General features: G+C 59.8%; 1 protein-coding gene across 1 annotated transcript in view; it reads right to left on the bottom strand.

Moving 5' to 3' along the window:
- Positions 1-8,125, bottom strand: part of ZNF341 (zinc finger protein 341) — a 40,741-nt gene extending 32,616 nt beyond the window's left edge. Inside the window, exon 1 of the mRNA XM_062204047.1 lies at positions 8,064-8,125. Within this exon, the coding sequence (XP_062060031.1) occupies positions 8,064-8,094 (31 nt within the window). The 5' untranslated portion in view covers positions 8,095-8,125. The remainder of the gene's footprint in view (positions 1-8,063) is intronic.
- Positions 8,126-13,161: the final 5,036 nt, after the last annotated feature.

Raw genomic sequence — 13,161 nt, 5'->3', positions numbered from 1 at the left:
TGGTCTCCCATGGGGTGCAGGGCCCAAGAACTTGGGCCATCCTCCACTGCACTCCCTGGCCACAGCAGAGAGCTGGCCTGGAAGAGGGGCAACCGGGACAGGATCGGTGCCCCGACCGGGACTAGAAACCGGTGTGCCAGCGCCGCAAGGCGGAGGATTAGCCTAGTGAGCCGCGGCGCCGGCTTGGGAAGTTTTCTTAAAAGCTGCCTGGTACAGACCCCTTTCTCTGCCCCATTTTCCATTCTGCTTCCTGAAACAAGAACACGGTGGTGGGGACCCTACCCAGCATCCCACAAGAGGACAAAAAGCTGGAAGGATCCTGAGAACCGGAGAGAACACAGCCGCCCTAGACTGTCTTCCCCAGGCTTTCACAGGAAAGGAATAAGAATCCAGGCAGGGCGTTTCCTGCAGTGGTGAAGACGCTGCCCGCGGTGACCACAGTCTGTACTGGAGCGCCTGGGTCCACGTCCCAGCGGTGACCCCAGCCCGTACTGGAGTGACTGGGACCACGTCCCAGCGGTGACCCCAGCCCGTACTGGAGCGCCTGGGTCCACGTCCCAGCGGTGACCACAGCCCGTACTGGAGCGCCTGGGTCCACGTCCCAGCGGTGACCACAGCCCGTACTGGAGCGCCTGGGTCCACGTCCCAGCGGTGACCACAGCCCGTACTGGAGCGCCTGGGTCCACGTCCCAGCGGTGACCACAGCCCGTACTGGAGCGCCTGGGTCCACGTCCCAGCGGTGACCCCAGCCCGTACTGGAGCGCCTGGGTCCACGTCCCAGCGGTGACCACAGCCCGTACTGGAGCGCCTGGGTCCACGTCCCAGCGGTGACCACAGCCCGTACTGGAGCGCCTGGGTCCACGTCCCAGCGGTGACCACAGCCCGTACTGGAGCGCCTGGGTCCACGTCCCAGCGGTGACCCCAGCCCGTACTGGAGCGCCTGGGTCCACGTCCCAGCGGTGACCCCAGCCCGTACTGGAGCGCCTGGGTCCACGTCCCAGCGGTGACCCCAGCCCGTACTGGAGCGCCTGGGTCCACGTCCCAGCGGTGACCCCAGCCCGTACTGGAGCGCCTGGGTCCACGTCCCAGCGGTGACCCCAGCCCGTACTGGAGCGCCTGGGTCCACGTCCCAGCGGTGACCACAGCCCGTACTGGAGCGCCTGGGTCCACGTCCCAGCGGTGACCACAGTCTATACTGGAGCGCCTGGGTCCACGTCCCAGCGGTGACCACAGCCCGTACTGGAGCGCCTGGGTCCACGTCCCAGCGGTGACCACAGCCCGTACTGGAGCGCCTGGGTCCACGTCCCAGCGGTGACCACAGCCCGTACTGGAGCGCCTGGGTCCACGTCCCAGCGGTGACCCCAGCCCGTACTGGAGCGCCTGGGTCCACGTCCCAGCGGTGACCCCAGCCCGTACTGGAGCGCCTGGGTCCACGTCCCAGCGGTGACCCCAGCCCGTACTGGAGCGCCTGGGTCCACGTCCCAGCGGTGACCCCAGCCCGTACTGGAGCGCCTGGGTCCACATCCCAGCGGTGACCCCAGCCCGTACTGGAGCGCCTGGGTCCACGTCCCAGCGGTGACCACAGCCCGTACTGGAGCGCCTGGGTCCACGTCCAGGCGGTGACCACAGCCCGTACTGGAGCGCCTGGGTCCACGTCCCAGCGGTGACCACAGCCCGTACTGGAGCGCCTGGGTCCACGTCCCAGCGGTGACCACAGTCTATACTGGAGCGCCTGGGTCCACGTCCCAGCGGTGACCACAGCCCGTACTGGAGCGCCTGGGTCCACGTCCCAGCGGTGACCACAGCCCGTACTGGAGCGCCTGGGTCCACGTCCCAGCGGTGACCACAGCCCGTACTGGAGCGCCTGGGTCCACGTCCCAGCGGTGACCCCAGCCCGTACTGGAGCGCCTGGGTCCACGTCCCAGCGGTGACCCCAGCCCGTACTGGAGCGCCTGGGTCCACGTCCCAGCGGTGACCCCAGCCCGTACTGGAGCGCCTGGGTCCACGTCCCAGCGGTGACCCCAGCCCGTACTGGAGCGCCTGGGTCCACGTCCCAGCGGTGACCACAGCCCGTACTGGAGCGCCTGGGTCCACGTCCCAGCGGTGACCACAGCCCGTACTGGAGCGCCTGGGTCCACGTCCCAGCGGTGACCACAGTCTATACTGGAGCGCCTGGGTCCACGTCCAGGCGGTGACCACAGCCCGTACTGGAGCGCCTGGGTCCACGTCCCAGCGGTGACCACAGCCCGTACTGGAGCGCCTGGGTCCACGTCCCAGCGGTGACCACAGTCTATACTGGAGCGCCTGGGTCCACGTCCCAGCGGTGACCACAGCCCGTACTGGAGCGCCTGGGTCCACGTCCCAGCGGTGACCCCAGCCCGTACTGGAGCGCCTGGGTCCACGTCCCAGCGGTGACCCCAGCCCGTACTGGAGCGCCTGGGTCCACGTCCCAGCGGTGACCCCAGCCCGTACTGGAGCGCCTGGGTCCACGTCCCAGCGGTGACCACAGCCCGTACTGGAGCGCCTGGGTCCACGTCCCAGCGGTGACCACAGCCCGTACTGGAGCGCCTGGGTCCACGTCCCAGCGGTGACCACAGTCTATACTGGAGCGCCTGGGTCCACGTCCCAGCGGTGACCCCAGCCCGTACTGGAGCGCCTGGGTCCACGTCCCAGCGGTGACCCCAGCCCGTACTGGAGCGCCTGGGTCCACGTCCCAGCGGTGACCCCAGCCCGTACTGGAGCGCCTGGGTCCACGTCCCAGCGGTGACCCCAGCCCGTACTGGAGCGCCTGGGTCCACGTCCCAGCGGTGACCCCAGCCTGTACTGGAGCGCCTGGGTCCACGTCCCAGCGGTGACCACAGCCCGTACTGGAGCGCCTGGGTCCACGTCCCAGCGGTGACCACAGCCCGTACTGGAGCGCCTGGGTCCACGTCCCAGCGGTGACCCCAGCCCGTACTGGAGCGCCTGGGTCCACGTCCCAGCGGTGACCCCAGCCCGTACTGGAGCGCCTGGGTCCACGTCCCAGCGGTGACCACAGCCCGTACTGGAGCGCCTGGGTCCACGTCCCAGCGGTGACCACAGCCCGTACTGGAGCGCCTGGGTCCACGTCCCAGCGGTGACCCCAGCCCGTACTGGAGCGCCTGGGTCCACGTCCCAGCGGTGACCCCAGCCCGTACTGGAGCGCCTGGGTCCACGTGCCAGCGGTGACCACAGCCCGTACTGGAGCGCCTGGGTCCACGTCCCAGCGGTGACCACAGCCCGTACTGGAGCGCCTGGGTCCACGTCCCAGCGGTGACCCCAGCCAGTACTGGAGCGCCTGGGTCCATGTCCCAGCGGTGACCCCAGCCCGTACTGGAGCGCCTGGGTCCACGTCCCAGCGGTGACCCCAGCCCGTACTAGAGCGCCTGGGTCCACGTGCCAGCGGTGACCCCAGCCCGTACTGGAGCGCCTGGGTCCACGTCCCAGCGGTGACCCCAGCCCATACTGGAGCGCCTGGGTCCACGTCCCAGCGGTGACCACAGCCCGTACTGCAGTGCCTGGGTCCACGTCCCAGCGGTGACCACAGCCCGTACTGCAGTGCCTGGGTCCACGTCCCAGCGGTGACCACAGCCCGTACTGGAGTGCCTGGGTCCACGTCCCAGCGGTGACCCCAGCCCATACTAGAGTGCCTGGGTCCACGTCCCAGCGGTGACCACAGCCCGTACTGGAGCGCCTGGGTCCACGTCCCAGCGGTGACCACAGCCCATACTGGAGTGCCTGGGTCCACGTCCCAGCGGTGACCCCAGCCCGTACTGGAGCGCCTGGGTCCATGTCCCAGCTCTGCTTCCGCTGCCAGCTTCCTGTGGACGCACACTCTGGAAGGCAGCAGGGACAGCTCAAGCAGTCGGCTCCCCCCCGCCCATGTGGGAAGATCCAGACTGAGTTGTGGGTTCCTGGCTTTGGCCCCACTCAGCCCCAGCTGTAGTGAGCATTTGGGGAATGAGCCAGCAAATGGAAAATCTCTCTCCGCCTCTGTGTCTCTGCCTTTCAAATAAATTTAAAAAGTTAGGGACCAGCGCTGTGGCGTAGCGAGTCAAGCCACCATCTGCAATGCCGGCACCCCATATGGGCACTGGTTCAAGTCTCAGCTGCTCTACTTCCAATCCAGCTCTCTGCTGTGGCCTGGGAAAGCAGTAGAAGATGGCCCAAGTCCTTGGGCCCCTGCTCCCACGTGGGAGACCCAGAAGAAGCTCCTCGCTCCTGGCTTTGGATTGGTGTAGCTCCAGCCATTGTGGCCAACTGGGGAGTGAACCAGCAGATGGAAGACTTCTCTCTCTCTCTCTCTCTCTCTGCCTCTCCTCTCTCTGTGTAACTCTGATTTTCAAATAAATAAATAAATAAATCTTTTTTTAAAAAAACAATGCATTTTAGCATATAGGTACAAATATGTACATAAATATACACAGAGCATTTATTCATGATAGTAAAAAACTGGAAACAGTTCAGATATCCTTCAATGGGTAAATAATCTGTGGTATATCCACATTATAGAATACTATTCAGCAATAAAAAGGAACAACTGATTGACAGACACAACAACTTACATGAATCTTCAGCGAATTTTTTTTAAAATCTTTATTTGAAAGGCATAGTTACAGAGAGGCAGAGGCACAGAGAGAGAGAAAAAGAGAGGTCTTCCATCTACTGGTTCACTCCCCAAATGGCCACAATGGCAAGAACTGAGCCAATCTGAAGCCAGGAACCAGGAGCCTCCCCCAGGTCTCCCATGTAGGTGCAGAGGCCCAAGGACCTGGGCCATCCTCCACTGCTCTCCCAGGCCACAGCAGAGAGCTGGGTCAGAAGAGGAGCAGCCAGGACTCGAAACACACCCACAAGAGATGCCAGTGCTGCAGGCGGTGGCTTCACCCACTACACCACAGTACAGGCACATCCAGGGAATTTTTAAAAATATTTATTTTCAGGGCCAGCGCTGTGGCACAGTGGGTTAGGCCTCCACCTGCACTGGCATCCCATATGGGCGCTGGTTCAAGTCCTGGCTGCTCCACTTCCAATCAAGCTCCCTGCTCATGGCCTGAGAAAAGCAGAAGATGGCCCCAGAACTGCCACTTGTGTGGGTGATCCAGAAGCGGCTCCTGGCTCCTAGCTTTGGCCTGGCCCAGCCCCAGCTGTTGCAGCCACCTGGGGAGTGAACCAGTGGATGGAAGATCTCTCTCTCTCTCTCTCTGTAACTCTGCCTTTCAAATAAATAAATAAATCTTTAAAAATAAATTATATATGTATATATATTTTACTTTATTTGAAAGACAGAAAAACACAGAAACAGAGAGATCTTCTATCCACCGGTTCACTGCTCACATGCCCTCAACAGCCAGGCTTGGATCAGGCCAAAGCCAGGAGCCAGGAACTCTATCTGGGTTTCCCATGTGGGTGTTGGGACCCAAGGACATGACCCATGACCTGCTGTCTTGCAGGAGGTGGAGTAGCAGCAAGCTATGTTGAAATGGAGGAGCCAGGACTCAAACGAGGCTCTGATATGGGAAGTGGGCATCCTAAACAGGGACTCAGCTACTGCAGCCGACACCTGCCATCTACAAGATCACATACTCGCGTTCACGTCACGTTCCCGGAATGATGAATTTTAGAAACAGAGAACAGAGGAGTGGCCGCCAGGCCCCAGGAAAGACGGGAGCAGGAAGGGACTGTGCTGTGTCCCGACTGGGAGAGAAGTGCTGCAGGTCTGTGAAGTGCTGCCTCTGGGGCAGGCAGGATACAGGACGCGAGGGGTCCCCCTGAATTACAGCTTACAGTGCACGTGGGTCCACAAGGAGAAGAGGGATTTCAGAAAAGGGTAATTTTCCAAAAACTCAGCCTAAAACTGGACTCCCATGAAACGGTCATGCCCCACCCCACGTCTGTTCCTTTTGCAGAAACCCTAACCTGGAAGAACCACTCAATGGTCCCTCAACCTACTGCTCCCCTCCTCCCATCTCTGGGCCCCCCGTAAGTGTATCCCACTCTGCCTCCCAGATGCGTCTCTAAGCCACTGCCTTTGCACCCCCACAGCTGTCCCCTGTCCCAGATCCCCACCAGTTCTCAGCAGGACAAGCCAGGCACCACCACCCCCTGCCCCGGTCTATCCCTGGAGCTGCCAGGGTGAACTTTATAAAACATAGATCAGATCCTGCCACTCCCCTGCTGCGAGAAAACCTTTTCTTAGCTCCACGATGCTCTCAAGGTAAAGTTCAGCAGCTCCATCAAACCCGCGGAGGCCCCATCGCTCACGGCTCACAGAGAACTTCTGTGCATCCCAGGGGATTGCTCTATCGCCAGGGCTTTGCAAACAGTTCCCACCATCTGGGTCAATCTGACGCCCCCTTCCCTGGACCACCGCCCCCCCCCCGGCCCTGCTGCCTTCTGCTTGCCCGGCACCCTCACACGGACCTAGGAACTGACCTCTCACTCTGCTCATTACTCGACACCAGAACACACTGTGGGAATGAACACCGAGGGGCCCAGCAGCCTGAAAAAAGGCCTCCCCCGGCCTGCTGTGCTCCCAGAGGGAAAGGCCGCTGGCTCCTGCTGGCCGTCCTCAGAGCACAGGACACCAGCTGAGGTCATCGGTCACCATTTTCCTTTTCTACAGCTCTCATTTCTATAGTTGCTTGCTCTATAATTTCTCTCTCTCTGCCACCAGCATGCGGGGAGCAAGGACCACGTCTGGCTCAACGAGCAGCCTTTGAAAGGAACCCCTGCAAACCCAGGCGCCCCCATCTCTGGGTGAGAACTGGGATCCTGGGGGCCGGCGCAGCAGGTAAAGCCACTGCCTGCAGTGCCGGCATCCCATAGGGGTGCTGGTTCAAATCCCGGCTGCTCCGCTTCCGATCCAGCTCTCTGCTGTGGCCTGGGAAAGCAGAAGACGGACCAAGTCCTTGGGCCCCTGCACCTGTGTAGGAGACCCAGAAGAAGCTCCTGGCTTTGGATGGGCCCAGCTCTGGTTGTTGTGGCCATCTGGGGAATGAACCAGTGGGTGGAAGACCTCTCTCTGCCTCGCCCTCTCAAATACATTTCTTTTAAAAAAGAACTTCTTGGATCCTCCAGGAAGTAGAGTGGCTAAGATCTGCTAGGGGGTGCAGGACTCACACCTCGGCGGCAGCCACGGGTCCAGCCTGCCTGCTTACAATCCAGCTAAAAGCTCATCTCAGCACACCCTCTGTCTGCCCCTCAGCGCGTCCTCTGTGCCACCGCCCTCCGTCGCCCAGGCCGCCTTCCTCTCTGCAGGTGCACACGGAGCCGCGCAGGGTTTGCCCACAGACCCCTGAGCCTGATCTTGTCCGGCCTAAGACAGCAAGTCGGCAGGCAGTGTTTGCTGGCTTGGGTCTAGCACTGGTGCCCGTCGTTTCCGGATTAGAGTGTGCAGCTCGGTGCACACAGCAGGCGCCCAGTGTTTGCTGGTTTGGTCTGTGAGCTCCAGGACCCGGTTTCGCACACAGGTGGCGCCTGTTCTTCCTTGATCTGAATTTAAAGCACTGTGTCCCAGCACCCAGGGCTCAACAGAAGTCCTCCCAGGTCAGGACAGCTGGCTCAACCGCTCACGCCGCCGAGGCCCTCTGGTTCCCGCACCAGTGTCCCCCGGGCCGGCGCCCCCGCGGCGGCTGTTCCAGGCCCGGGCAGCCCGCGAACCCTCGGGCTGTTCCCTCCAGGGCACCCCTCCCACGGCGGCCCCAGGTCCCAGCGGCTCGGCTGTTCCGGTCCTGAGCCCCCTCCCGCTGCACCAGCCCTCGCCGGCTGTTCCGGTTCCGATGCCCCCCGCCGGGCCTCAGCGCCCACGGCTGTTCCGCGCCGCCCCCGCCGCCGCCGCTGTTCCGGTCCCGCCGCCCCCCTCCCTCGCCAGGCCTGCGCCCCCGCGGCTGTTCCCGCCCGCGCCCCTCCCGCCCCGCGGCTGTTCCGGCCCCGGCGCCCTCCACCCCGCGGCCGCCGCGCGCCCTGGGCCCAGCGCTGCGAGGGCGCGGCGGGAGGGGGCGCACCGCGGAACAGCCGCCTCCCCCGGCCCCGCCGCCGCTCACCCTCCAGGGCCTCGAAGATCGCCTGCGCCATCTTGGAGCCGCCGCCGCCGCCGCCGCCGCCACCGGAGGCGAAACAGGGCTACACGAGCATTGTGGGAGCCGCCGCCGCCGCGACGGTGGGGTCGGGGCCGCCAGGGGGCGCCCGGGAGCCGCCGCCGAGCCCCCCGCCCCGGAAACCCAGGCTGGGCTTGGGGGACCCCCAGCATTCGTGGACTTCCCCGACCTGGCGCCTGGGGACCTCTGACCCCACCTCGCTTGAACCTCCAGCCTTAGGCCGACCCTCCGTCCGCCGCCACGGGGCACCTGGCAGCCCCTCCGCGCCTCAGCACACACGACACTCCCCGCCATGCCGCCGCGGCCAGCCCCCAGCCCTGCGTCGCCGCACCTGCCCGTGGGCCTCAGCTGTGCCTGGTGGGAGCCCCGCTCCTCCTCCCTCCGCTCCGGCCTCAGTGCCCCCCATGCTGTTAACCCGCATTTCCCCTTCACACAGACCGCCCCTTGCCTGTCAGGGCCCCTTTTTTCTGTCTCATAAACCCCCAACACCCACCTCAGCCAGCCTCCCCGGGGCCCCATCCTGGTCTCCCGGGATCCTCCCGCACCCCGTTCTGCTACCCCATGTCACGCACACCCCACTCTCATCTTCATTCGTGTCCCCTCAGCTGTTCATGGACAGCCCGGGATGCACCAAGTCCTAGGACGCCTCCTATGGAGGTAGGGGTACAGGAAGAAGACAGATGATCTGAAAAATGACTGGTGGCGTCTAATGCTGCTTTCCCTTTGTGAACAAACAGCTCCATTCCCGAAAGTTGCCTCAGACCCTCTACCTGGGAACCCCCTCCTGGCCCTTTTGTGCCGGTGAACTCGCTGTCCTGCCTTGGACGCAACCCTTGTATACCCTACTGCTCCCTGCTCCCCAGTCACCCCTGGCTCTGTGAGCCCTGAGCAAGTGTCCTCCACAGAAAACCCTTATTGGGGCCGGCGCTGTGGCACAGCGGGTTAACGCCCTGGCTTGAAGCGCGGGCATCCCATGTGGGTGCAGGTCCTAGTCTCAGCTGCTCCTCTTCCAGTCCAGCTCTCTGCTATGGCCTGGGAAGGCAGTGAAGGATGGCCCAAGTCCTTGGGCCCCTGCACCTGTGTGGGAGACCCAGAGGAAGCTCCTGGCACCTGGCTCTGGATTGGTGCAGCTCCAGCCGTTGCGGCCACCTGGGGAGTGAACCAGCAGATGGAAGACCTCTCTCTCTCTCTGCCTCTCCTCTCTCTGTGTAATTCTAACTTTCAAATAAATAAATCTTTAAAAAGAAATAAATAAAATGCCTTATTTATTTGAAAGGTACACAGAGTGATCTTTTCATCTGCTGGTTCACTCCCCAAAAGGCTATAATAACCAGGGCTGGGCCAGGCTGAAGCCAGGAGCCTGGAACTCCATCTGTGTCTTCCACGTGGGTGACAGTGACCCAAGGATTTGGTCATCATCCACTGCTTTCCCAGGCACATTAGCAAGGAGCTGGATTGGAAGCTGAGCAGCTGGGACTGGAACAGACACCCATGTGGAATTTACATGGATGTCAACGTTCCAGGTGGTGGCTTAACATGCTGTGCCACACCAGCCCCATAACTTTTTTTTAATCATTCAAGTAATTAATTAGTATATCCATATTCATTTAATCCAAAATTAAAATATTGGTTGAGGAGCAGTTAGTGCAGCAGTTAAGATCCCATTTGGGACACCCACATCCCATATTGGATTGGCTGCCTTCAAGTCCTGGCTCTGCCACTCCAGCTTCCTGGGAGGCAGCAGGTGGTGGCTCAAGTCCTTGGGTCCCTGCCACCCACAAGACAGACCCAGATTGAGCTCCTGGCTTTGGCCTGGCTCAACCCTGGCTTTTACGGACATTTGGTGAATGAACCAGTGAATAGAAGACCTCTCTCTCTCTGCTTTTCAAGTAAAATAAAAATAAGTAGTGGCTGGCGCTATGGTGTAGTCGGTTAAGCCGCCTTCTGTAGCACTGGCATACCACGTGGGTGCCAGTTTGTGTCCACTTCTGATCCAGCTCCTTGCTAATGTGCCTGGGAAGCCAGTGGGGCATGGCCCAAGATCTGGGGCCCCTGTACTCACGTCGGGGACCTGAATGAGGCTCCTGGCTCCTGGCTTCAGCCTGGCCCAGCCCCCAGCTGTGCGGCCATTTGGGGAGTGAACCAGCAGACGGAAGGTATGTCTGTCTGTCTCTCTCTAACTATACCTTTAAAATAAATGAAAAATCTTTTTTAAAAAGTTATAAAATGTTTAAAAATACAGTACATGTTGAGCACCTACTGTGTGCCAGACACTCTCATAGATGGAGGAGATATGACCACGAATAAAAAGACAGTAATCCTTGCATTCATGGAGTCATAGTCCATCAGAAAGATAGGCTGTAAACGAAAAAATGTTCTGTGACTTTAATTTTTTTTTCTGGGAGGATAAGCTACTTTTCTTTTCTTTTTTTCATTTTATTTGAAAGGCAGAGGGACAGAGAGATCTTCCATCCTTGGTTTCATTCCCCAAATGCTCACAACACCCAGAGATCAGCCAGGCTGAAGCTAGGAGCTGGGAGTTCAATCCAGGCCTTCCATAAGGGTGGTAGGGAGCTCAGGGACTGCTTAAGCCATCACCTGATGCTTTAGGAAGCTGGATCAGAGCTGGAGTAGCTGGGACTTGAACCAAGCACCCTGATACGGGATGGTGGAGTCCCAAGTGGATACTTAGACCCTGCACCAGACACCTAACCCTAAAGGTACTTCAGGCAGGGAGGGTCTCTCCGAGGAAGTGGACTCGATACATGAGATGGAGTCAGCTGTGTAAAAAGGGAACAGAGACAATAGCAAGTGCAAAGGCCCTGGGGCCAAAGTGAAAAGTCAGGAATTATAAAGGGGGACCGGTGTTACAGCTGGTAGGCCACTGCCTGGGATGCCGGTCTCCCACTTAGGAATACAGGCATTCCAGGTGGTAGCCTAGCTCTGCGCGGCGATGCCTCCCCACACGCACTACGTTCTTACCTGTTCTCTAGGCCTTTTGCACCTGCTGTCCTCTCGCTCTTCCTGAGATGTGGTTTCCAGAGCCTACCTGGGACAGGAGGAACTTGCCCTTCTGCCTCCCTGAGACGCTTTTCCTGCCTCACATTCTCTGCCGCCCTGGGCCCTCCTGTCTTTCGGGGACAGAGCAGGAGCCCTGTGAGCAGGGGGTGCCGAGTTCACTCACAAGGCTTCCTGGGAATTGTGTGACGGAGGGGACAACCCAACAGGCTTCGGGGTTGTAGAGCCCCACACCGGCAGGTTCCACAGCCAGTGCCCCCTGCCCCTAACTCTCTACCCCTTATGGTCATTTCTTCATCCACCAAACTCTTATAAGTCCCCTCCTACCCCCTCAGGGTCACCTGGTTGGCCCTGAAAAGAACCTAAGGCCAGCCTGAAGGCTTGGGCACTGTGAGTAAGTCATGTAGAAACGCCAGGCACAGGGCCAGCAGAAAAGAGGGAAGTTCTGAAACATTTCCACTGCCTGCCCAGTGCCCCAGCCGCACCGGGAGAGCTAACTTCTCCGTGGGGAGGGGGAGTGATGATCAGCTCAAAGCAGACCCCCAGCGGCAGGCAGGGCAAAGGCAGCGCAGACCCAGACGGCCAGGCTGCACATGACTGTTACAGATGCCTGTTCCTGAGAGCCTATGTGGATGTCACCACCCCACCCCCCACCCCCGGTATCTCTGACTGTGCTCAGAGATGGGGCCTCTAAAGAGTGATTAAGACCACAAAGTTTACAGGTGGGCCCTAGACTGGTGTTTTTTCTAAATTAATTACTTTTTGAAAGGCAGAGCAAGGGAGAGAGCATTTCCATCCGCTAGTTCACTCCTCAGATGGCTGCAACAAGCAGGACTGGGCCAGGCCGAAACCAGGAGCCAGGAACTCCATCCAGGTCTCCCACATGGGTAGCAGGGGTCCAAGTACGTAGGTCATCTTCTGCAGCCTCCCCTGGCACGTTAGCAGAGAGCTGGATGGGAAGAGGAGCAGCGAGGTCTTGAACCTGTGCTAATATGGGGTGCTGATGTTGCAAGCGATGGCTTACCCTGCTGCACCTCAATGCTGGCCCCGTGACTAGTGTTTTTCTAAGAAGGTGAGATGAAGACACGCACAGAGATGGGAGCGACCACGTTGGGACACAATGAGAAGGTGGCCATTTGCAGCCAAGGAGAGAGACCTCAGGAGAAACCAAACCTGCTGATACCTTGGTCTTGGACTTGTGGCCTCCAGAGTCGTTTAAATCCATTCCTGTTTAACTGCGCAGTCTATGGTGTTTTATTATGCAGCCCTAGCAAGTTCATATAGTGATTAAAATCAGAGACTTTGGAGCCGGGGAGCCTGGATTCAAACCTTGGCCATTGCTTACCGAGTCTGTCATCTCTGACAGGGTACTTTGCTTTCCTGTGCCTCAGTTTCCCATGGAGCCTGCCTCATAGGGTGCTAGGAAGATGCAGTGGCCCCTGAAGCATCCAGGAAACAAGCATGGTGCACAGGAAGCAGTCCCGAGGTGCTTCCCGCCTACAATTCAGTTCTCTGGGCAACGCTGAATAAACAGAGCCTGCCCTGAGGAACTCAGGTGAAATTGTTCAAGTGTTGCCAGGCACTGAGTGTTCCCACGATGGCTTCTCTGTAGCCTGAGCACCTGTGAGGAATCTTTGCGAGAAGAAACTCCCAGCGCAAGTGAAAGGTAGAACCCAGGAAGAACTTGCGGGGGTGGTTCCCAAATACCCAGTGCCAATGAGGGCCAAATGTCAGGGCTGAGTGACTCACTCTTCAGGGTGATACTTGTACCAGTTCTGCTAGGGGCGTGGCAGGCTTCCCACAAGGGTGGCAGGGGCCCAATACTTGGGCCATCTGCTGCTGCTCTTCCTTGGCCTTTAGCAGGGAGCTGGATCAGAGGTGGAGCAGCTGGGACTTGAACCAGTGCCCATATGGGAGGCCAGCGTTGTTGTCGACAGCTTAACCCAGTACGCCACACCACCAGCCTCCTATCTGGGATTCCTTGATCTACTCCCTGGGATCCTGGGATACAAAAGGACTCATCAAT

This window comes from Lepus europaeus, chromosome 10 (genome assembly GCF_033115175.1).
Source record: "Lepus europaeus isolate LE1 chromosome 10, mLepTim1.pri, whole genome shotgun sequence".
NCBI lineage: Eukaryota > Metazoa > Chordata > Mammalia > Lagomorpha > Leporidae > Lepus > Lepus europaeus.
Note: the sequence above shows the minus strand (reverse complement) of the source record. Positions and strands in the feature narration are given on the sequence as shown.